This window comes from Erpetoichthys calabaricus, chromosome 8 (assembly GCF_900747795.2).
Source record: "Erpetoichthys calabaricus chromosome 8, fErpCal1.3, whole genome shotgun sequence".
Taxonomy (NCBI): Eukaryota; Metazoa; Chordata; class Cladistia; order Polypteriformes; family Polypteridae; genus Erpetoichthys; species Erpetoichthys calabaricus.
This window is the reverse complement of record NC_041401.2, coordinates 19,779,850-19,806,737: the sequence shown is the minus strand read 5'-3', so window position 1 is coordinate 19,806,737 and position 26,888 is coordinate 19,779,850. Positions and strand designations below refer to the sequence as shown.

The window sequence follows — 26,888 nt, the reverse complement described above, 5'->3', positions numbered from 1 at the left end:
CAAAAAGGCCTCTGAGATCAGTCACCACCCAGAGGAATGAGGTGGAAGTGGTGCGGAGATACAAGTATATGGGAGTTCACATAAACAGCAAACTGGATTGGCCAGACAGAAGGGCCACAGCCGACTGCACTTCCTGAGGAGGTCTACTGATGTATGCAACAAGCTGCTGGAAATTATCTACCAGTCTGTAGTAGCTAGTGAATTGTTCCATGCTGTGGTCACCTGGAGAAGCAAATTCAGCTCAAAACATGCATAAAACCAGAATAAAACTTATCAGGAAAGCCTGCTCCATCATACCTTGGGCACACTGGAAGCAGTTGTGGAATAGAGGATGGCAACAAAACTTATGATAAAGCCACTCAATTATCTCCAAGAGAGACTACCTTGAAGCACTTTTATCCATGGGCTCATTCATCCACAAGATGCTTAGCAGCACATATGTGCATCCTTTTTATGCTTCCTTTCAAAGTAAATGCTTACGTTTTTAAAGTTATTTTTTCAATTTCTGCACAATATACATTCATTGATTGACTATTACATGTTCTGAAAATCTAGCATTTATTTTTGCTGCTTTATGCATCTAAATTTGCCTTTGGGATTAATAAGGTTTAATACTGAAGTTTATTACCCTTTTGAAATTTATAGCAATATTGTTTCAAGTATTACATATCTTAATGTTTGTTTTTTTATCACCATTTCAATGTGAAAATTTAATAAATACTACAGAAATTCAACAGTAATCAACCGGCAGTTACTAAGAAACTATAGTGAACTAGTCCAAGGCTTTGTACTGTTTTTATTGAATTAACGACAGTGAACAAATATATCTATATTACAACAAAATTAAAATTACGGTAAACAAGGAAATCCATTTTATGCAATATCTCCCAATTCCAACTATTAGATGGTCCATATACGATACACTGAAAAATCAAAGTTAGATTGGCTTAACCCTCTGTACTTGTCAAACCAGTTTTTGGGAATATACCCAAAAAAGCAGTATAACAGCCCATCTATCTATCATTCTATACCCAAAAAGGCAGTATAACAGCCCATCTATCATTCAATATTTCCTGGGTGAATAACAACCTAGGCACAGCTCTCCTGCTATCATACACTAATCTCTAAATCTTGCATTTAGTCACTATAGAGGCATATTCCCTAATGCCCACTACACCTATCTGTCATCATAACCATGTTGGCCAGCATTCTAGCCTTTACTATATTACTAGACTACGTACATAACAAGTCAGCTTTGGTTTTTTTTTTTTTGCTCATGGGTTTACAGAATGAAGCAAACAATTTCAGTAGTTCTGTTTCATGGTGTCGATTATCTCATGACCAAACACAAAGTCAAGTCAAGTGAGGGCAATAAAAAAGTAGGTGGTGGTGAATCAAAGCAACAAGGCAATCTGAACAGTCAAATGCTCACATTTCTGGTAGTAGTGGAGAGGGTTCTGGCGATGAACAGCAGCTGAAAATACAAAGACAGAAAGCTGCAGTGGTCAGAGAATAGACGCACAGAGTGCATAGATATGTAAAAGCAAGCCAAGTGCTCTAAAATTATGTACAGGCATTACGGTTCGGTATATACAGTCGTAGAGAGAATACGGGGTAAAGGTGCGAAGATTAATTAATGTAATGCAGAACCAAATTTACAAGTGTGAGTTCCACCTGGAAACTTAAACTGTAAGCCTTTAGCAAGTTCAGACACAAGCCGATTGGAGTCTCATGAAATTAGTCCAACTACTGAGCCCTGCTATTTTAAGCAGCCTATAGATGTGACAGCAGACAGAGTAAAAAAAAAAAAAATACAGAAGCAACTAGAATGATGAGGTGTACCTGCCACCTCCATCCCCAGTGAGAGGGTTTTCTCAACAGCAGGTGACATAGTTACTGCCAAATGATTTGCCCTCATTACTGATAATGTAGACAAAGTCATTTTATTTTTTGAAGAAAAACTTAATATAATGAAGCTTGAGCTCCATTCAAGGTGTATAACAGATTGATACAGTAATCAATCACAAATGTGACTCCGTGCTCTTAACACTAGAAATACCAAAGCCTACGAAAAACTTGTAGATCCGTCCCACCTTAAATCGCTTCTCACCTCTCCATCTCTGTCTTTTGTCCTGTAAATGTGTGGATAAGCAGCAAACAGCAAGCAGCCTACTATCACATTCCCCCACCCCGCACAGTTTTCTCAGCTCAAGTCTGTTTACCTGCATGTCAGTTGCTTAGAGTTGTATAGAGTATATCGTTATTTGGAGCACTTGCATTTCATGTGTGTTCCGTGTCTACTACGATCTATGTAAACACATCATTAAAACAGAAACATTTTTCATGTTTTAGTAATTATACACTTCATGTCTACATTTTGTCAATAATGTGTGAAGCCTGAATTCCAAATATTAAAGAAACACTTTCACAAAAGGTACAAATATAACCGAACAAATGCGCTTTTACTCAAAAATATAACTGCAGAAAAACAATCCACGTTTACGTGCAACATTGATACGCATTTGCTACGACAGCTTCGGTGGCGCAACGGTATCAGCTGTTGACTGATAATCAAAACTTCATGGGTTCGATCCTGGACGAGCCTGTTTTGAGAACTGAGCAGCTCGTACTCTTACTATTTTAGAATAAAAACATACATTTGATTTCAGTCTGTAACAGCAGGTGTAAATGTATGATACTTGTAAAGGTTAGCTTTGTTTTTTTTGTGTTTTTTCATTCAGTTTCATTCTCGATCCTACCCTACCCCCCCCACCCCATCTGACACTGCTGTTTTCACATAAAGATGTGCTATAGCTCTGCAGTGTACTTGTGACTTTACGCTGTAGGAAGTAACTAAATCCAAATAAATAACATTCGATCTGGCTTTTATGTAAGTAACATACACTGCAGATCTTCCTATGTTTGAGCGACACAGGTATGCTCAAAAAAGCAAGCATTGGTACGAGAATGCAGTCAGACTTCTTTTTAGGGCACATACACCGTCCAGATCTAAACACTAGCCTGGAGAGTCGCTTGCGTACTGAAGAGTCTATAGCTGCAGGTGGGAGCTGCTGTCAGATGTGGGGTGGGGTGACATTGACTCCGTTTACTTTCCTGGGGGAAAGCGGCTGTCTGGAACAGAAGCTTGTCGATGTTGAATCCTCTTTTTCTTTTTTCCATCGCCTTTTCTAGTAAGATGCAATGACGAAGTTCCTCTGCAAGCTGAGCCATGAACACACTTCTTTTCTCAGTAGCCCCCGTGCATGCCTTGCACAGTACATGTGCGTTGATCACCGCCAGCATGTTGTAGCACACAGCAACTGGCCACCTGTATGTTCTTACGCGCACTGAAAAAGCTCCTGATTTGACTACGTAACAGCGCCAGCATAAGTTCGCCTCCGATCTGACGCTGTTCGTTTTCAAATAATATTGCATTAGTGTGATGATGTTTTCACATATATTGTCACTTTCTTTCAGGTGTGTAATAGAAACCACAGCATTGAGAGAAGTGTGTACATTGTAACAGTTACACACGTTGTAAATGTAGGAAGGACAATCCTTGCGTGTGTGTGTGTGTGTGAACTGTTAACATTTGAATCTGACGATTGCATATAGCGCTGAACTTACTGCTCTGTACTATTCTTTCCTCTGCATATCCTGGAGTACAAAAGAAACAGCATACAGCAACATGTTTGGACTGGTAAGATCGGGGGGAACACGCGGTCACTGATTACAAACCGCAAGATGTTATGCGAATAAATATGCATAACATGAATAATGTTGCATCCGTGCTACAAAGTTTTCTGAAATGTACAATACAGGTCATAAAACGAATAATTCCAAATATCATATATACCTATGTCTCTGTTTTTTTTTTTGACATCATAGACCATAAGGTGCATACTAATTCAGCATGAGCAGGAACACTCAATAAAACTGAATAAAATAAAAAAAAAAAATCAAGTGACGGTGAGATACAAAGAAGGCAGATTCGCCAGCGTTTGTGTGTCAGCTTTTATCCCTCCAGATGAGAGAATGTCCAGTTCCATTGTCTTAAAACCCCACTCACATCTCCAGTTATTCCCAGTTTCAAATAAAAACTAACAGCATCAGATCCCTGGGTGGGGGGGGGGGGGGCAGTAGTATATGTATCGTGATCGTGATTTAGACAGAAGTGAAAAAAAGCAGTAACTTTTACAAGTTCTATAAATGTACACCGTGTGTTACAGACTCAAACCAAGTGTATGCGTGTACTGTATAATATTAAAAATAAGATCAGCTCACTACTGAAAATGGCAAATATAGGAGTGGGTTGGGATCAAACCGGGGACTCTTGATTACAAGTCAGCAAATCTTACCGCTACACCACGGAAGCTGTTGTATTTTCCTTGAACCTTTTGTGAAAGTGTTTATTTGATCTTTGGACTTCAGCCTTCATACATTATATAGTTTATGCCTACATTTTGTCATTTTCTACTAAAATATGAAAAACATTTGTTTTAAAAATGTGTGTACACAGATTATTGTAGAAACGGAACACGCATGAAATGTGTGTGTTCCAAGTAACGATCTATTATTTCCACTCTAAAATTCCACTTCACTCCCAGATAATCAATCAAGGCATGAGCTGGGAGAAGTTCGTGCACGTTCTAAGTCGGTGGGGGGATGGAATAGCCAGCTGCTTGCTGCTTGTCTTTATCGGCACATTTACAGGACAAAAGACACTGGTGGAGAGGTGCGAACGGATTTAAAGTGGGCCAGATCTACGAGTTTTTTCGTAGGCTCTGGTAATTCTAGTGTTAAAGGCACAGGTATTTAGTTGTTATTCAGCTCTGTATTGCTATATATTTTGTAATATTTTCATAGTATAAGAAATGCTTTTCAGTGTATGTGCATATTTAGTGGGAGTTTGTTTGCTATTTACACTGCTTAATACATGAAAACATTTAAGTTCCTTATTTTTGTAAAGAAGTGTGCAAAGTCGTCAGTTGGTAAAATAATGCCAGACTGTACCTGGTATCTCAATCACTCCCTAATAGTAAGGATGTTTCCTTCTAATAACATAAGAGTTGTTTCAGTTTGTAACTTTTTTTTTAAAAAATCAGCCATATATAAAAAATATATGCAAGAGTGTAGGTTGTGTTTATTGCTTAATACACTACAAGCTATAGGCCATCAACGAAACTACATCAGAGGGGTTGGTGGATTGGTAAATTTTACTGCTGTCACTTCAAAATTAATAAAAAGAAACCTAACTTTATGCTTTTGAATTTTTTGTTGCTAAAATCTCATTTTACCAAACTCATACCAAACTGTGAAACTGTAACCTTTCTATACCGTTACACCCCTACTGTGTTCTTCAGTATTGCTATATATTTTATATAAAATCATATTTAATTAAAATCAAAAAACATTCCATTCATGCAAGTCAAGATTAACAAAACTGGTTTGACACAAATCGACCCACACCCATGAGAAAAAGCTAGAGTAGCACTTTAATAATAGTAAAAATAAATAAATAAAGATAGATAGATACAATAGTAAAAGAGGGGAGAAAATCCACTTCCTCTATTTAAATGCTTATTCTAAAATGTTATCAGATCCTGCCAGGTAGTGCTGGGCGGTATACCAGTTCTTACCAAAAACCGTTTTTTATTTTTGTTATGATATGGATTTTTGTTATACCGCAACACCGGTTTAAAATGCCTAAACGACGTTCGGAACGTGACGCAGCGGGAAACTGTTCATGTGGGGACCTTTTTCACTGCTACACCGCTAATCACAGCGGTGTTGCACTGGGGCTCTTTTTCACTGCTACACCGCTAAATAGGTAGTGGTAGTGTAGGTATTGCACTCTGAAAATGGACAGAGAACATTCTGAAACTGAAGCTGTAGCAAACGATAAAGTTGAACATGATGACACAGAATAGCTTTTGCCGAAAAAAAGGAGTCGCGTCCGTTATCTGGAGATGCTTTGGTTTTAAAAGGTCAGATGTGGACCATTATGTTCAGATGTGTAAATACTGTTTCTATACTACTGGATAATACTGCAAGCCAAGTTGTACTTGTTGTATTTGTTTTCAATACTGTGTAATGTACCTGGGTACTGTGTAATAGTGTGACGACATGTTGATTTCATTCTCGACATTTCTGCTTTATTCTCGCCGTTTATGTCAAGATTAAAGTCAACATGTTCTACTTTAACGGCAAATTACGAGAATAAAGTCAACATCGTAAAATGAATATTTAATTTACTAGATTTTCTCAAACCCTGTCATAAGTTATATAGCACATTAAATGCTTTGTGTTAAGTGTTCCCCAAGCCATGTTAAATCGAGTACGTGCTTCTTAAACTGACTTCCTCTTGTACTGAGGAGGCACCCGCAGCGATCGCCGCACAGAATACATTCACTTCATGATATTCCTGCTCTCAGAACATTTAGAATGCTAAGATAAATACTTGATATCATTTTCATGATGAAATGCATTAAAGCATGTATTAATCATGTGGGGGCACGGCGGCGTGGAGGTTGCACTGCTGCCTCGGGTGTACCCTGCCTTGAATTTGCATGTTTTTCTAGTGGGTTTACTCAGCGTGCTTCAGTTTCCTTTCAAAGTCATGTAGGATGTGGGATTTTGTTATGCTATATTGACTCTGCTAGTGTATGTGTTGCTCGTATTCACCCTGCGATGTGCTGGCGACTCGTTCAGGATTTTCTCCTGCCTTGCACACAATGTTTGCTGGGATGGGCACAACCCTGAATAGATGGCATAATTAAACATGTATAGAGAAGATATTTTTAAAGTTCTGAACACTCCGTGGGCTACGTTTATAACTAGTTTCAATTTCATAAAGACATTTATCGTGTGGTGATTGGTTATGTGGAGAAAGTAAAAGGAAGGATAGGAACTGGGGTTTTGGTACGTCAGGCAGACAGCACGTGTGCAATAAAGAAAGCCCGCTCAGAAGAACATACTTTGAATTCTGTGTTCTCCGACCACCAGATCACAAACCCAACATTTACACAATATTTAAGTTAAACCTGTGCGATACCCATTCAGACATCCAGCTTTTTGGAGCCTCGCCACCTGCCATAAAGGTCTCTACACTGAACGTACACCTGGGGACCCCTTACTGCCAAGAAGCAGCACTACCGCCTCAATACCGTGCTTGTTTAATACCTGCTTTAATGCATTTCATCATAAAAATGGTATCAAGTATTTATCTTAGCATTCTAAATTTTTAGAGAGCAGGAATACCATGAAATGAATGGATTCTGTGCGGTGATTGCTGCCTTCTCTTAGTGCGGAGAAAGTCAGTTTAAGAAGCGTAGTGATTAACAACTGGGTCGGGGAACACAACACAAAGCATTTAATGTGCTGCATTAACTTATGACGGGGGTTTGAGAAGGATGAAGTTTAGTTTATGACATTCTACTTTAATTATGAAGTAAACTATGAGAATAAAGTGGAAATGTCGACTTTAATCTTGACATAAGCATCAAAATTAAAGTGGAAATGTCGAGAATAAAGTCAGCATGTCGACTTTATTCTTGACATATACCGGTAGTTTGTTTTTTTTCTTCCCTCCGTCTGTATTTTTTTTTTCTTCTCTGTGGCCCTAATGCACTTCCGTAGGGCTATACCACAAATAGCATTATACAGTAAATGCAAGTTGCAGTTTTATTATTTATGTATATAACTTAGCTTGAAGCAAGGTCCATATTAATGCAGTTTGCCTAAATGATGGTACAGTTGGTAAGGATGTCATCACAAAGTTGCACTTGTTTTATTTTATTTTAATTTGGTGAATACTGTGTAATGCACCTGGGCTTGAAGTCTTGAAGTAATAGTGCAGCTATCAGTAATACTACTATTATTTATTTTATTGTTATTATTTATTAGTTTAAATAATTATGCAGTTTATTGATGGTAAAGTTGTTGAAAAAGTCACTTTAACGTGTCAGTGAACAGAGATGGTTAACATTAACATAGTTGGTTCACAAAAAATATTTACTATTTATTACTTTTCTAAGACATGTTCAGTGCAATACAACTTTTGACAAGCACCTCTGGATATTTTACTGTCTAAATGTCTCTTTGGATGGTTGAAAATATGTTGTCAAAATCATAGTTTAAGTTTTTGCAAAATTTGTTCAATAAAAAGGTTCTGTATTTTGACTGCAACTGTCATGCAATGCGATTCCTTCTCTTTAGTGCCACCCCCTTGAAAACTATCACTTTATGGGGCCATGCAAACCTGGATTAATACTTGTGTGCACATTAAAATGTTTTTTTGTGCAATGTACAATTCTCATAACAGTGGAATAGGTTATTCTTAGCCAGTCTACTGCAGTAATTGCAATGGAAAATGTGGTTAACATTCACTCATGCATGGGGAAAAAAATACCGTCCAATACCGTGAAACCGGGATAATTTAGAAAAATACCGTAATATAGAATTTTGGTCATACCGCCCACCCCTACTGCCAGGTTTTGAAAAAGTTTTGTACAGATCCTCTAAGTGAGAATTTGATTTTTTCCAATTTTAGGTAATATATAACATCAGTTATCCACGGACTTAAAAGAGGTGATCTGGGATTCTTCCAGTTGAGAAAGATATGTCTACGAGCCAATAGTGTAGTAAAGGCAATTTCAATTTGTCCTCCACTTTAAGCCCATCTGGAAGTACACCAAACAGTTGTTAGTGGATTAGGAGGGATTGTGACGACCAGGCTGTCTGAGAGGCATTTAAAACTTTATGTCCAAAATGATGTTAATTTGGAGTAGGCCCAAACATATGGCCCAGTTAGGCTGGAACTCGACTACAACATTCGCGGGTTGGATCTTGCCGGGAAACATTGGACAATTTTAAACGAGAGAGATGCACTTGATATATACAGCTTTTTCTATAGTATTAATCTGTTGTAACATTGTGGCTTATGTTATAATAACAATTTTACTTTTATAAATAATTTTTGGTCTTCAAAATTGTTGAAAACTGCTAGGAGGCTAGTGCAGAAACTATGGAGAGGGAAAGGTTTGAACGGTTAAAATAGACAGGATGCTGCTAAAATAACCCAAATGCACTGTATAGCTTTCCAAGCTCTCTCACACAGTAGCACCAGACCAGGCATCAAAAGCAACAGTACAATTGGCGATTTATTGAAGGGTAGCTAAAACAAGAAAAACAGCAATCGTCAAAGTATCACATATATTGTATGCCTATAAGAATTAACCTATTTGGCAATGGCTTATGAACTGGTTAATTTAGTTCACTAAATTTAGGTAAAATGTTACATTACCATGGTTGACAATAATGAAGATAATGAATTTACCTATTTAGGATGTCCCTAAGATGCCTACTATCCTGATGCAATACAGATTCTCCTTTCTAATATTTTCCTTATTCCTAATTACACAACACCTTATCATATTAAGATTAAAGATGAAGTAGATTTCAGATCTGTTTGAACAAAAATAGCCACAAACCCAAGAAGAGATTTCCAACCCAGATACTGGCGGGCAGTTTTTTGCTTTACCAGTCACTTTCTTGAAAGTTTAAATTGAAAGTAACTGGCCACAAATATTCAAAAAAAAACTTGTGGCTGGATAGGGTGTACTGTCAAATGGAAAGCTTTTATATTATACATATTGTCACGCACAAGCACATGGGGAGCAGCTTAAAGACCCAACGCGCGTTGCGACAAGTCGTGCCAGGGGACAATGGCGGTGTACTAACCTCTCTCTCTCTCTCTCTAGAAAAGACAAAGCGCCACCACCATAATCCTGCCCAGACAACCAAAACACTTCCGGGTTCCTTTCTTCCCTCTGGTCCCCCATTTATGTCGCCCACTACCCATCCACCACCATGCCTTCCCAGCATTCCACGGGTCTAATTACCGGTCAGACTCCTTAAAATGTCCGTCCTCCCACTCCTTTTTGTCTAATGATAATTTTGTTGAAAATAAGTAGGACCTTTGTGTTACAGTATACAGGGCTCAAACCCCCAAACCTTGAACTGTTTTTATTTCATTATTACAATATATAAATAAAGTGAGTCACTCATCAAAAAGTTGAATTGAATAAATGTCTACCAACATGAAATTATAAGTTACTAAGTAACACAGCATCCTCTACCATTTGGGTTAACATACAATCAGAAAGAAAAAAAATCGTGCAATGGGCATGGATGACAACAATGTTACTGTTTTTTTAAAAAAAAATGTAACAATGCATTGATAATGTAATCAGTTTATTTCAGATTTATCATCACGTATACATTAAAATTATATTCCTATTTGCCCACAAGCAGTTCCTGAAGTGGAACCAAATTTCTGGCAGTACTCAATTTTGTCAGTCTTGTTCCTCCTTCATTAATACCTTTCCACAAAGGGGTAGGGGGCTATCCTTCAGAGGACAAAGCACAAGTATGCCTCCACTTTCCTTGTCCAGTGTCTGAATCTCACCACATAGGTTATGTACAATATAACACAACAAGATGGGCCCCAGCTGCCCCACAAACCTCCACATGATTTGGTACCAGGACTGAGATCCGAAGGCAAAATTTTAGTACTGATCCAATACTACTCTGTATTTATCACCATAACTATAAATTTTGCCTAAGCTGCAACAATGGTTATGGTGAGAAATAAGTGTGGCCTGAAGGGATTTACAAATAACGAATTTAAAAAAAAAAAAAGATACAACAAACAAAGAAAAAGGTGAAACAAAAATCCCTGCAAACGCCCTCCACTTCCACAAATGGAAACTTAACAAAAACCTTTAAAGGTGCGCATTCTGAAATATGAGTAATATACAAGTGTCATGTACCTCATAAAAGATCACACAAGGGGCCCACCAAAAATAAAGACCATCCAAAGTATTTGGACAAATTCATATTTCTAATATGCATATAGGTCCACACATAAGTAGCCCCAGGAGTTTAAATTCCTTAAAGCGCCTGTATGTGTGAAACTATGCCACTTTAAAGAGTTTATGTGCAAGAGAGGGTAGAGTGTTTATTCTGCAAAGGATTAGTCCACCATCCAGCACTACTTCCCAAGTTACTCCCTATCATTTTATGGATGTTCAAAAAAAGTGTTGTATTTTAGGCTAAAAATTATTCACTTGCATTCCCATATGTACACAATTACTAGTTGTTATTTTATGAACACCAGTTTCTCCCTCCCCCCACAACAATAAATTTACATTATTTGCAATGCAGAAGAGTGCTGCTTGTCTCCATGTTGTACTCAAGCCTTTAAGATGCAACAACCTGGCCAATGCACTCTCCTGCAGGAAGCCCTGGATCTTTTCCTAGTGTATACCGTTTGCAGGTGTGCTATGCATGCACATCTTAAAATGTTAATATTTTTTTAATCAAATGTAGATTTAGTCATCCATTACACGTTAAGGAATAAGCTAATGCTATATATATTTTATAGCACTGTCACACTTTGTTTTTTTTTTTAACAAACAAATTTACATTTACAAAAGTCTGGAATATTTCTCTGGAAAAAAATTTACTGAAACAATTTCAGGCAAAACAAAAACAGATTAACAACATCATGCATGAATAAGTACCCTTTAAATTAGAAAAAAAATACCTGAATAACTTCTCATCCAGCCAATTATACAAGAAAAAAAAATGTAAATGTATTAATTTAATAGTTTATTTTTTCAAAACTTTGTAGTGACAATTTCTATCAATAAGACAGGACAAGGTATGGTGGTTAACTGCTCTATGGAACCCTGAACTGGACTAAGTCTGAAAATATATGTACACGTTCTTTTTGAGCAGATTCAAGCCATTTAAAAGTTATTTATTATTCTGATAAAAAGAACACATATAATTCTTAGATGATGTGGAACTAAAGCTACAAAACCCTGGCATATGAATTAAACATCCCTTTCTCTGTTAAATATTTGATAAATTATTACTGAAAGACGATATTCAACTGAACAAGGAAAATGCTATAATGCAGGTACCATAATAGTAAATTTACAATGCACAAAGCAAGATTAAAAATTTCACTAGAAGTTAGTCTAAGAGTATCTAGCTATAGCCTTCTAAAAAGTTCATCTAAATCAAAACACTTTACAACAAAAAGCACTGTGTATAAATGATTTAAATATAATGCAAAATGTGACAAAAGATAAAAAGGACTACACAAATATAGTATAAACAAGGCATATATCAAACACTGTGTTGTATATCATTTTTCATAGAGCACACTGCCTCTTCAAAGCTCAAGAACAACTTGCAGCAATACAAATATATATTAAATCAAAGCAAACACTGGAAAGAGAAAAAGGCAGATAAAATCATTTTTCCAACTAAATCAATTTATTATCAGAGTTCTTCAGCTAAATGCAAAATATCAACAAAAACATTTTTTTTCCTTAGCCATGAGAACTACCATTTTAAGGGTTACTTTATTGATGGGAAGAACAAAAACTGGCAGCAACATGTGCAAGACAGAATTTCACCCCCTCTACCCCAAGCCTCTCTCACTTTGTAGCTATACATTCAAAATGTGTGTATTTATAATTACAAATGCATACATTATCTTCCACTTAAGCATAACTTTGCTTCCAACAACCATGTAGTAGTTATGACTTTTACAGTTTTGTCCCTAAGTGTGCCCTTAATTTTTTAACATGGAAAAAACAGTGTAGCCTTTGATGCACTGGTAGTTTCTTATTACAAATGACTTCTGTATTTCTGTCATTAAACTTAATTTACTACTTGCCATTTCACTTTCAATTTTTTGTTCTAAGCAAAGCTGAGTGAATCAGGCACCAACTGTGCCAAGACAAGGATCTGGATCCAATTCCCTTTGGAAATTGGATCTGAAGAGACACTAATTTACTAAAGGAGCTCATCCTCAAAGCCACCATGTAAAAGAATGGAGTAAAGTATTATACATATCATTCTATATTACTATTTAAAAAGAACTGGGACCACATTCAGGACCCACCTGTACAGTTTGTTATTTTGATTTTGGAAGGAAATTACATCTTTGACTGGCGACAGTTACTTTCTCTTCCAAACTGTCCTCTAGTTCCTGATGTAAGAAATCTTAAGAGATATGAAAGCGTGCATTAAAATAAAACAATTTCTTCTATTTTTTTAGGCTTTATGGAGCAGGATTGACCACATACAAGATAACACACCCATCACAATCAATAACACAAACACCCCTCACATAAATGGTGATAGCAATTTAAAACAGTAGAAACCACAAAACCTGAATGCATTTTTATTCCCGAAGGAAAATGCCATCAAGATGATCTAAAACATAAAAAAGAAGTAAATCTTAAAGGACTACCTCTGCTGATGAAAAAATGCAAAGAAAACCTGTCCAAACAAGAAGAATTTTTTAATGGCTGGAAATTAACCAACACTCAATTTAAAAGACTAACTTCAGATAAAGGGTAAAACGGCATAGACAATGCTAAAAGTGAAAATTGTTAGGAACATACTATTCATCAAATCTTAGCAGATGGGGCACAGTTATTGTAAAGCAAACATTCACTGTATTTCATTTAATTTTAGATATACACTGAAAATGAAAAGTTAAAAATCTTAGTGGGTGGTGGCAACTATTCATTTTAATATGAAAACAATTTCCAGAAAAATTGCATGAAGTACAATTTCCATTCACAAACCACAATAACCATAATGTCTTATTTACAGTTATTCTAAAAAAAACACAAACCATTAAATGTATAATCCACAAATGGCCCCTGCAAATTCTTTTAAGTGAACTCTTTAAAGACTGTCATTTTCAGAAAGGACCGTTATAAATTCTTCCAGCACTTGCTGCCCACCTGTTCATGATAAACATCTCTGGACAATTTCAGACCACATGATCACATTTCTCAAAATGTGAAATGCTGATGAAGCATCTTACTTCAAAAGTATTAGTGAAGTCTCCAAAAATACCGTATTCAGCATTTGATACTGTAAAATTTTAAGATGCCTTCTCTTTCAGTCCTCTGCTTGATAAATGTGCAATTACATGCCATTCACAAATCAAGCAAGGCTTATAAAATGGTGGGAAGAAAAGGTTTTTAAACTTCCTATATAAAACAAGAAAGCTTCAGTTTAGTCAAATTTTAACGAGAGAAAAAAAAAAAAAAAAATACACCTCAATATTGTAGATTTGTAACAAGGTGGTGAAGTCAGCCTTGATTGTGTCTTAGAAGTAAACCAACAAACAGTAAGCATAGCTCTAAGGTCAGGCTAATCTTGACACCAAAGATAAGCAAAGAATCTTAGTACCATTTAAACTTTTTTCATTCATTCACATTCTACCACTTATCCTTGACCAGTCTTAGCAAGCTTAGCAAGATGATCTGCACATTTTTCCACAGTCACACTTGTCAACTCATACTGTTGGATCCCAAGGCATTCCCAGGCTATCTGGGAGATACAATTCAGCTTTTAAAACTTGCCTTTTCCTAAAAACCCAGCAATAACCGATTCCTACAAATGCAGCAAGATTTAAAAAATAAATAAATAAAAAACAGGAAAAAAAAAGTTTTGCATTTCTGGTCATCCCAATGCACTGTATGGACTGGGTTTGATTGGAAATAAGTATTTAATCCATGCATGTGTCTAATTAAGATTGTTACTAGAGAACAGAAAAATGCCAAAATCAAGTACACAGCTTCTAGTCGAGGGGGTTGTCCAATGATTTCCAAGGTTAGCGATTGCATCCTGTAATCTAAAATCCTTATATAAGCTAGAAATTAAGGGGATGAAGTGCATAACTCAGTGATAATATTTCGGTACAGTTTCACATTTCCAAAGTATTATGTGCTTAACCCCCTTTCCAAGACAGCTAATACCGTGCTGACAGAGGTTTTGCTGTGTCCAAAACACCTTATTTCTCGTAGCTACATTAAATGCATTGTACTTTAATGTGAATGATCATCAGTTGTCAGCTAAACACAGGGCAAATCCCTACAACCTAAGACAAAATTAAACCTAGTTCATTTTGTCAAAGCAAATCCAATTTGTCAGGGACGTCAAACTACACAACTGAACATATAAATGAAGTCTTCATCTGTAACATCATGGAGTGTTTGTTGCAAGGCCTTCATACATTGTTTTCTGACTTAAGTAAACCAAATGGGAAGAAGGTTGGTAGTAAAGACGATAGCCATCTTGCATTACATCCCTTCATGCTCCTCTCTTTCCATTTCACTTTATGTTTTAGGTCTACTGCTTCATAAACATACAGTATATCCACAATGCTTGGCAAGCTGTGCTGCACTGGAATGCAACTCATCTAGCAACGAGTACAACTGCAGCTAATAAGGCATGAAACAAAGTGCCTTGCAGGGCAAGATGGGGGATGCAATTTGAGATGGGAGCACAACTGTAAAGAATAAATTGTGGTGGGTTAGATGGTATAGTTTTACTAATCTGCATTATCCAGGGCATACATTGTCACAAAGGATGGAGAGGTGCACTATGATGCAGTGCAAAGTCCATAGAGAATCCAGCCATGATCCAAGTAAAGGGGCTGTGGAAATAACTACTGTCCTAAACTATAAGACGGTTCTTTGGGTTGGGTTGTCTCCACACAGCTTGACAGAAAAAGGATGAAATGTTTCTTGCTGCTCAGATTAAAACCCCAGTGCAGTGTCTTATACAGAAAAAACTGCATCTAAAATAATGAAACACAAAGATTTGTCATCTACTATACACTGTCATATTATGCCTACCCAGTACAGTATTTTATTTTACACCACAACAGAAATCTTGCTTTAATTGTACACTATGACCATCATGTTGATCAATACTGCCAAACAAAAAATGTTCACATGCACAAAGCTAAAAATTGTTCAAGGCGCATTAAGACCTCTCCGCAATTACTAGCACCCATGGTATATCACCTTTTGCTCAAATACCTTAACTTGCACTGGAAAAAAGAAATTCAACCTTTATTTGAAGTAAATTTATTCTGAGAAAAAATAATCTCTCATCAACAAATTATTTTTAACAAAAACCACCTGTGCCATGATTATTGGCACCCCTAGAAATTCTTATGAACAAAGTGCAAATGAAGTATTTTTTCCATGTATATCAGAGTATGTAGAAACTTTCAAGTAGTAATCCACTGGGTAATAAATTGGAGGTAGCACATAGACCAAAAACCCTTATTCATTCAATAACATGGACACGATAAGAACACACAAAAATCAAATGATAGAAAAGTGTGTTGACCTTCATCGGTCAGAGAAAGCGTACATATCTACAGTTTGGGCAATAATCGAAAAGTTCAAATGAACTGGAACGGTTACCAACTTTCCTGGAACTGAAACCAAGTTTTTTTTTGCTCCAGTACAGAGTGATCAGAATGGCAAGAGAGGTTTCAAACAAAAAGGAAAAAAAAGCCTTGATTAGAACCATGTTCTATCATCAGACAAAACAAACATTTAGCTTTTTAGCAAACAATCAAAGCAGGTTTGGAGTAAAAAGAAATATGGCTATACCAAAAAAGAACCTGATCCCCACAGCTAAGAACGGTAGACGTTCTATAACATTGTTGAGCTATTTTTCCTCCAAAGGCGCCCAGGACCTTTTCAGGGTACATGACATCATGGATTATGAAATACCGTGTGATTTTAAATTTAAACCCAACTTGCCTCTGCCAAGGAACTATACAAGTGGGTGATCATTAGATTTTCCAACAGGACAGTGATATAAAGAAGCTGAAGAGGAAAGTACACAAGAGAGGACCTTGGCCCCATCAGGATCTGGAGATGCTCTATAAAGAGGAATGTTCCCAGATTCCCTATTCTATATTCTCCAACCTAGTAAGATAAGAGAAGACTCAGTACTGTTTTATTGGCAAGGGGCTATTGTACAAAGTATTAATGCAGGGCTGTCAATAATAAAGGCACATGATTCTTGTAAAAATAATTATTTCTTGATGAGCAATTATTTTATCTGGGAAAAAAAATTCTTTAGGTGTAAAAGCACCTATAATGGGCATGCGAGATCAGAACTGGACCACGGAGCAATTGAAGAAGGTGGCCAGGTCTGATGAATCCCATTATCTTTTAAATCATTTGGACGGCCAGGTACATGCGCATGTTGTTTACCCGAGGCAAAGACGGCAGAAGCATGCACTATGGGAAGAAGACACGCTGGTGAGGCAGTGTGGTACTCTTGGCAATGTTCTGCTGGGAAACCTTGGGCCCTTGCATTTATGTAGATGTTACTCTGACACATACTGGCTACGTAAAGATTGTTGCAGACTACATACACCACTTAATGGAAATGGGGGCAGGTATTTCCTGATGGCAGACAACTCTTTCAGCAGGATAATGCACCCTGCTAGACTGTAAAACAATGTTCAGGAATGGTATGTAGAACAGGAAAAACAGTTCCAAGGTGCGGACTTGGCCTCCAAATCCTCCAGATATCAACTTGATCTCGCATCTAAGAGATGTAAAACAAGTCCAATGCATGGAGGAATTACCTAGCAACTTACAGGACTTCAAGGATCTGCTGCTAACGTCTTGGTTGTCAGACAGCACAGGACACCTTCAGAAGTCTTAAGAGTTCAAGCCTCAATTACAAAGGGCTGTTTTGGCAAAGCGGGGGACGTACATAATTAGGCAAGTGGTATAATATTCTGGCTGTTCAGTATATGTCTGGTATATGTCAAAAAAATCAATAACAAATGAAACATATCACTGCTAATATTGGATGCAAACCATGGGCAGATTTTTTTTTTTTTTTTTTATAAAACACTCTTGTAATTTGTACTCTCTTGAAATGTAACAGTTTTGGGGGTTTAAAACCCAAGGTAAATAGTCAAAGGCAGGGTTGTCTTAAGGCTTAGCCATTTAAATGCTTCTGTGAAACTCTTTGGAGACACAAAGTAGTATAACTGAGCTCAACTCTACTACAGTAAAGTATGGTGCTAATTAGATTCAGTGCGGTTTTACCTTCAAATCAATAATTAAAATATGCCTCTTTTCAACGATAACCTGGAACCAGGTAGAATCATGCTAAGGTTAGTCTCTGGTTCATTTCCAATGACTTACCAGCCCCCATAACCTTCCTGTGAAAACCAGTTAATACTCTGACCATTTGGGTCCTTGCTTAGCATGCGAAACCCAGACTAACCTTGGGCACACCTTTAAAGTAGCAATCCCAAACCATTTTTGCTCATGTCCCACAGATGACAAATATGCAAATGCAGCATTATTACTGCATACCAATATAAACATTGCTTTTGGTTGCAACCTATTTCTTATGCAAAATGAGTCACTAGTGTTGTGAAGTAAATCCAAATTATAGAAGTGTTTACTGCAGTAGTAGTTGATCATTGTTCAATGCAATTCTGAAGGTTTGTTCCATAATATGTGGTACACAGGCAATTATCAAAACAGTTAAAAGAAAATGTACTGGGCATAAATATTTATCACTTCCATTTGATCTATAATTAATGCACAAAAAATGCCTCCTTTAGCATTCTTTCTTGTAATGGAAAAACTGGAATAAGATAGTCAGTCTGGCCCTGGAACCTAATGTTAGTGGAAAAGCACAAAACAGACCAACTCAAAACAAACAGCACTAATTTATTAGGCTGTCATCTTACTTGTTTTAGAAAGAACACATTTTTTACTCTTAGATTTTTAGTCTTGCTAAGCTAATTTAAAAGACATATGTGTGGGAAATGTTCAATTCAAAGAAAAAAAGACAAAGTGAAACAAGAAAAAAACCCTTATGGAAACAAGTCTGAACCCATTTAAATGGCTCAGACATCAAGCTATAGTCACAAATCCATTAATATAAGAATCTAAAAACACCAACAAAGTTGTACTCAACCGCATCATGATGTCAGCTCAACTCTAAAACACCTAGACAATGGCTAATACTTAGGCAATACCTAAAGACAAAATAATTTAAAATAATACCATAACACTTACTATATTGGTCCTTGATTAGCCTATTTTAAAAAAAGGTTAATGCCGTTCTGTAAAATTACAACGAAGCTATTTCACACTGGTCTAAAAGTCACAAAAACAACTTTACCATTCTGAAGAGTTTCTTAATTTTTACAAACAAATCCAGGAGGAGCTCCTTCAAAACCTTCAACCAATTCTCATTTTTCCAAATTATTCTGTTAGGAATGCATTGCCTAAATTGACAGTAAACCTGAGGGAGGTTTTTTAGTACCAAAAGACATTTAACTAATAGAAGGATTTAGAACCACCCCAACACTACAATGCCTCCACTTCCACTTTTTAAAGGAATATTAAATTATTTCAATAAAAATATTATTTACTATATCGATTCATATTATGATGACATGTTAAAGCTTCAAGTCGGTCTAACTGAATTCATAAACTTGAAAAAGACTTTTACAAGATTTCTCAAAAAATATATTTTTGAACATTTTTAAGTTTGCTTGTTTAGGCAAAAAGGATCTAAAATTATTATGGCAAATACCTCAAAGAACTGGTATGGGCTACTGTCTCAATGCTCCAGAATTAATGGTTCTACAACAGCTACTCTGCACACAAACACCCCCAAACTTTAGCAAGACATCTCTAACCAAAAATGATGTGCATATTAGGTTAATCAGGGAACTCCACACTCACCAAATACAAGCATTAGTGCGCATGGCTTCCTCCTATAATATAAATGCAAAATTTTCAGACTTTGACCTTTCTTTCTACCTAGCATCACTGGGACAGCCCCCAATTTATCCTGAGCTTGTAAATGAAAAACATATACATACATACACATTTTTTTATATATATATATATAAAAAATCCTAAGCCTAAATATGCAACGATTTTGTGCAACTTTTTTTGTCACGCTTTAAATTGGGCTTATTTTAAAACCTACATATATATTGTAGTGACCTCCGCATCAGGCTTGAAAAGAGAAGTAAAAAAACACAGACAGACGTAGTTAAGTCTCACCAAAAAATTTTTACTTGGACAATCAAGAAAAAACGCCGACCTCGTAACCCCAAACACACCCCCTTTTTAAGCACCCTCTCCAACCCCTTCTCCCATCCCCACTTTACCACCTCAATCAATACCCCGCTGTCAGTCTTCCGTGCTGTACTCTGCACTCCCTCAATCGGACCTAGCAGTCAGTCAAAAAAAAAAAGGCTTCAACCTGGCTGGGACGCTACAATATGTTTGATATCATTCTTTTCAGAATGTATTGAACTTTAATGTGATAGTTAGATTTTCAGAATCTTGTTCCATTTTTAAATTATAAACAAAAAAAATATCAAGAACTCGCGTCCCATGAGAGGAGACTTTGTGCCAACAGATTTAATTACGCATGGGGACAGAAAAAAAAAAGACTTGGACAGCTGCTGTACATGCTTTCAAATGTTCGAAGTGCCGTGCGAGATGCAGATCACACGGCCTGCAGCAGCAGCAAGTCAGCAGCTGATCGAGCAAAGAGGAGGTAAAAAAAAAAAAAAATATTTGTTTTCCCATTCCTCCTTAGGGTGTGTTCAGCCCCCCTCTTCACAATGCGAGCGGCAGAGACACGAAGTGGCTGGCACATAGCATAGGCGTGGTGAACGAAGCGAGCAGGAGAGGGGACCCTCTAGTAAATAAATAAAATGACAGGTAAACATGCCATGCCTTATGCTGAAGTATTTTATTAAAACCTTAATTTCCAAAAATTCTGTGGAAGAATGCTTCACAATTTAAAGCTGAAATTGTCTATCAAGGCATTACATTTGATTGCAATTTTATGCAGTTAAATAAAATAAAATAAATAAAACTTGAGGGAGAACTTATGTATAAATACAAAAAAGTACTTTTCAGAAGGAATTGTCCATTAAAAAGTTCCATCTAGTGTTATAGATGAGAGTTCTCACCCACTCCCTTGAACAGGGCTGGTTGCTGTTCTGGACCCAGTGTTACCAGGATCTCCTTCATGAATTGGGAAATGGATTAAGTGGACAGAATTATGGAAATAGATGGAATCTCGTCAGTATAGCCCAACATGAAAATACTGAAATACGCAACTGTTTCAATAACCTACACAAGAATCACTAATTATATCTTTCAGTGCTGTTCAAAAAAATAAAGCATACCGTTCATTATACGTTAACACATTTGTGCAAAAGGGTGTTCTGTAAAATCTTCCAAATCTCATTATTTCAAATAGAGTTAATTCCATCTCAAACACAAATGTTACATCTTTGTTTCAATGGCAAATTTTTAAGTTTAGTCCCATTTCTTCTGTGTAATTTAGGCGGAATAAGCAATCACACCAACAAGAGTTTCCATTTGAATTAAATACACAATTGCACTGAATAAATAACTGCAGGTAGTGTGGCAAAGTGCTCAAGGATTTAGACTTTGAACTTCAAACCCTGAGGTTGATGTTTGAAATTCCATTACTGACCCTGAGCAAGACACTTCATCCTGCCTGTGTTCTAATTATCAAAAACAAAATTAATGTAACCAATCATATCTTAAATGTCACAAGCCACCTTGGGTAAAGATGTTGGCCAAATAATAAAGTAACATTAAACATGTAAGGCTTGTTTAAATTTAGAAGGATGGAAAAGCACTATTTTAGATGGCTGCCTACTTTGTGTATAATCTACCTGCACTGGCAACAGCACTGCGTTTAGTCAACTGCTGCCTCACTGCTCCAGGAGACTGGGCTTCAGTCCAGACCTGGTCACTGAGGAGTCTGCATTCTTCTCATGTCTGCACGGATTTATCTTCAAGTTTTTATCTTAGTATTACAAAGACAGTTTGTGTAGACTCTCATGAGTGAATGTAAACGAGCCTTAAAAAGGACTAGTTGGTTGATTCCGGCATTCAAGGGTAAAGTTCAGAGTTCAGTGTTTTATTTATGTTTACAAAAAAAAAAAAAAAGTTTGCCAACTCAGTTTCATCCAATAACAGACAAATAAAATCATAAAGAGAGAAGTTAAACCTTAAAGATTCTAAAATATTTATATCATTTTAAAAACACTTTGTTAACAACTAGCAGTTTAATGGTGCTATTTTACCTAAAAATTCTACATAATATATGAAAATTCCACTTCTGGGGATTTACTATCATCTCCGATATTCCTTATTAAAAAGATGTACAGTAATCCCTCGCTATATCACGCTTCGCCTTTCGCGGCTTCACTCCATCGCAGATTTTATATGTAAGCATATTTAAATATATATCGCGGATTTTTTGCTGGTTCGCGGGTTTCTGCGGACAATGGGTCTTTTAATTTCTGGTACATGCTTCCTCAGTTGGTTTGCCCAGTTGATTTCATACAAGGGACGCTATTGGCAGATGGCTGAGAAGCTACCCAACGTACTTTTCTCTCTCTCTCTCGCGCTGACTTTCTCTGATCCTGACGTAGGGGGATTGAGCAGGGGGGCTGTTCGCACACCTAGACGATCGGGACGCTCATCTAAAAATGCTGAAAGATTATCTTCACGTTGCTACCTTCTGTGCAGCTGCTTCCTGAAGCGACATGCTGCACGGTGCTTCGCATACTTAAAAGCTCGAAGGGCACGTATTGATTTTTAATTGAAAAACAAACTCTGTCTCTCTCTCTCTCTCTTTCTCTGCTCCTGACGGAGGGGGTGTGAGCTGCCGCCTTCAACAGCTTTGTGCCGCGGTGCTTCGCATACTTAAAAGCCAAAAAGCCCTATTGATTTGTTTGCTTTCCTATCTCTTTCTGACAGGCTTTGCTCCTGATGCGCACTCCTTTGAAGAGGAAGATATGTTTGCATTCTTTTAATTGTGAGACGGAACTGTCATCTCTGTCTTGTCATGGAGCACAGTTTAAACTTTTGAAAAAGAGACAAATGTTTGTTTGCAGTGTTTGAATAACGTTCCTGTCTCTCTACAACCTCCTGTGTTTCTGCGCAAATCTGTGACCCAAGCATGACAATATAAAAATAACCATATAAACATATGGTTTCTACTTCGCGGATTTTCTTATTTCGCGGGTGGCTCTGGAACGCAACCCCCACGATGGAGGAGGGATTACTGTACACACCTCGTTTAAAAAAAGGAATTTCTGGAGTGTTTTGTGAGGATGCTTAAAAGACATTATCCGCCATGTTTTTGATGATTTCCTGTTTTTAAAAAAAAAACAAACAAAAAAAAACAAAACATTGCCCTAACCCACACCTAACAAATCATCTACATTATCCCCAATAAATTTAGCTGCATGTTTAGTAATATACTGGAGCTTTTGTGATATTTTGGTGTGTCAAACTACTAAACTTGACAATGAGGCTGAAAGTGATGAAAGACTGGACCACCATATGATAAAATGACAACATGATGTCACTGTCTACTTTAAATGGTCCAAGTCTACAGAGACGAAATACTGATAATTACATTTGGAATACATGTTTTGTGTATTAATATTGTGTTCCTAAGAATTACTTATTAATGCTTTGAAATCACTTCAGTTTTATTTTGTCTGAAGCCTCCCGATTTACTAGTATGAAAATAACCCCGCATGATATACCATTCAACTCATCTTGATGTCTAGTTTTGCAAGAAGTAGAGTTTTTTTTGGAGACATCCCTCCCCCCCCAAATTGTTAGCCTGTAGACCAAAAAAAAAAACCCTCATTCTAGGCCATTTTTGGAGTATATTTTGTGGAGAAATTACACCCTTATGATAAAGAGTAAACTACTTAAAACTAGTTACTTTAACCACGGCAAAAATGAACAGAAAAGATTTGAATGTTGTGCATGCTATGTCAAATAACCCCGGGGGTTCATCCCCTAATGGAATATGAGGGGTCAAAGTTACTCCTTTTCACAAAAGTACTATAGGCATGTTGAGCACCTTTTAAAGCGGTTTCAAAGTTGCTGATCACAAATAATATTTCTGATACCCGATTCTTTAGCAGTGGCCCTAGCTCTCCCAGAAAATGACAAACTTCAAACATAGACTATTTCAAGGTCAGTGATTAGGAATGTAATGTTACTTTGATCCTTTACTAGGTATCTAGCCCTATATGGACTTCTAAAACAGGTATTTTTGTTTATTACAGTAATAGATTTCTCCAGGGAAAATTTGTCTTTAACAGCTCCTCTTTAAATAAACAGATCTGTGTCTCTGTGCATGTATATATATTTTCACACACAGAACAGAATAACTAAAAAGAAAGAAAAACTTCAGACTTGGCTTCTACCTCATGATGATATTAAACCCCGTAGTCCTTTCCCAATTAAGATAATCCAGGACAGTTTAAGTATTTAAATTCAGTCACTATCCCTACCTCCTCCCTTGAACAATGCTGGGTGAACATTCAAATTTCTGCCTCTTAAAGTCTGCACTGAACACAATGTCGTCAGGATAGACTCCCCAATACCGACTAGAATTAAACTGATTGGAAAACCAAATGGATGGTTCAAAAGTTGTTAGGTATTTGAAACTCTTAACTGATTACTTAAATAAAGAAGAAGACTGGAAAGGCTCCATACACAACAATCCGTGTGTGTCAATCAAAATTCAAGTTATCTCCGATTTCCACCATAAACTACTTTCATGTCAATGGATTCAAAGACATAAATACTGCCAGGGGGCTGTACAATACTTACAGGTTGCCAAAAATGCAATAAAGCTGCAAAAACATTGTCATTTTTTGAAGCTGTAAGTTTGGTCTATTAGATTTAAATATATGAATCAAATAAAAATTGAACATCAAGTCAAAAATTTCGGTTCGTGATATTTCATTGTCTGACGACGTTGACTGCCCCCCAACCCCAACCCCCATTCTCTAGGCTCCAAGAAAATGATGCCAGTCCAAGACAACCACCACCTCAAACTGTGCAGATTTCATATCGTTCATTCCTTAGGCTGGAAAAATAAAAAGTAGAGTCCTTGCAGGCCCGCAACTACAACACCAAGGGGAGGGGGCGAAATCTACCTCAACACTTAATTAAAACTCAATTTTGCACAACGAAACGAAAATAAATTTTAAAAAAAAAATACATGGGTACTCCATGATGTCAAAAGACCCGACCCTTTATCAGATGGGTTAGCAGCAGTGAAAAACAGCAGCTTGGGAGAAGGCAGTGCATCTTTACACGAGCCATGTTGACCGGGTCTATACACGTCTTAGTAATTTTTTTGTTGTTGTTTAAAAATGAAATCGATGAAAAAGTGCTAGAGTTTCAAATCATCGCACACCGCCGAGCTAAGAAAGACGGGCAGATCACATTCTTTGTGCCATCTTCTTCATTTCCCCTGCCCGAACTCCGGCCTACTGGGCTTCTTTATTTTATTCCTGCCCGTCGGGCAGACCTCTATTGACCGGCCGCACTATCACCACCTAACCCAACGGCCTCGGACTAACCCGCCAGGGACTCGGCGACGCTACACTTCATAGCGAAAATGACAGAAAAACGAATTAAAACGCCAAAATACAAAACATATTTTTTTCGTCCATTCCTGTTGTGATTTATACTGAACCCCGAAGCCAAAAATTAAAAAAAAAGACCCCCGAAGTGGAACGTTACCTTCTTTGGTTTTCACAGGTGCCGCGTTATTCTGCTGAGAAGCCGAGCCCGGTGTTGGGGACGTGGAGAGCTGGGACCAAGATGGCGCCCCCTCCAAACTTCCACCACTTGCACTGTTACTTTGGACACTCATCAAGCTACTTTTTTTTCAAAATCGAGAAAGAAATAATTCATCCGACAGTCACATTTAAAAACTCGCGATCTTTGCAGCTGAACGTCTCGTCTGTTTAAAACATAGCACTTGTATAAAAACATATTTCATGTTCTTCATTTCCAACTGCCACAATGGCTCTTACGAAAAAAAAGGCCCGGCTGAACAATTTCAGACAAACCTGGCGGCACCTCCGCAGTGCGTCCTGTCTCAGTAACCTTTGCATGAAGCGTCACGTAGCGTCCGTCCTACTCGGTCAGCGACGAAAAATGGAAGGAAGGAAGAAAGAAAACGAGGAAATGGGAAAAGGCGAAGAACTGCAACTTGCGGTAGTAAAACACACATCCCTGCATTCCAGCAGCGAAGAAATTGTACAAAAACTCGGCGCGTTTCCCTTCCTTTCCTCACGTAATGCACGCCGCCACAACCCCCCACCCCATTCATTAAAAGAAAGAGAGAGAGGGAAAAAAAGAAAAACAGAAGCCGGGCGTGCGCCCTCCTAGCTCCCGGGCTTGTGCCACCACCTACCTGGGAGAGGAGAGCAGAACTGAGGGCTTCAGCAGGCATCCGCGGGGCGATGGGGTTCTTCACTGCATTCCCATCCCGGCCTCCGTGAACTCATGCTCTCTTTGCTGCCGTCGTAAGACTCGGACAAGAACGCCTCTTATTTCTCAACTATTCGAAGTTTGCAAAAGTTAACAGCATAACAACTTCCCAATGCCCGATTAATTAAAATTGTAATTTTCTTTCTCCGGTATCAAAAAGATGTAAAATACACCGCTGATAATCCTTCTGCAAATCCACACTAATTACCTGAAACACCCCCCCAAAAAATTAAAAAAAAAAAAAAAAAAAAAACACACACAACTTTAACGTGACAACACAAAACGCCACTTTCGCTTTCCCACAATCCAGTATGGTGGCACGAACGTGACGTCATTATTAACTCTTAAGGCTCTTTGACAACGCACTCAGCCTGCCTGTCACTCACACGCACTTTACCGTGTAAGGGAAAACAATCGGCCTGCTCGCGAGACTCGAGGCTGCGGGGTCAGGCGCGACTGCGGTATCACTCCGCCGGGGCGATAAGACCTCGCGGCCCCGGGAGCATCACAAGGATTGAAGCCAACCGGGCAGATATCGAACAACCGGCTTATCCTGTCCAGTGTCGCAGCCTATTCCCGGTAACACCTGACTACAAGTATTATTTATACCCA

General features: G+C 37.6%; 1 protein-coding gene across 4 annotated transcripts in view; it reads right to left on the bottom strand.

Annotated features, from left to right (window-relative positions):
* Window positions 1-26,638, bottom strand: part of tlk1a (tousled-like kinase 1a) — a 134,902-nt gene extending 108,264 nt beyond the window's left edge. For 2 of the 4 annotated variants that reach the window (XM_051930622.1, XM_051930623.1), the window contains exon 1: window positions 25,521-26,094. In XM_051930622.1, the coding sequence (XP_051786582.1) occupies window positions 25,521-25,653 (133 nt within the window). In that variant the 5' untranslated portion in view covers window positions 25,654-26,094. Of the gene's footprint in view, window positions 1-25,520; window positions 26,095-26,199 lie in introns of those variants that run through there. The other 2 variants (XM_051930625.1, XM_051930624.1) reach the window with 2 other exon arrangements.
* Window positions 26,639-26,888: the final 250 nt, after the last annotated feature.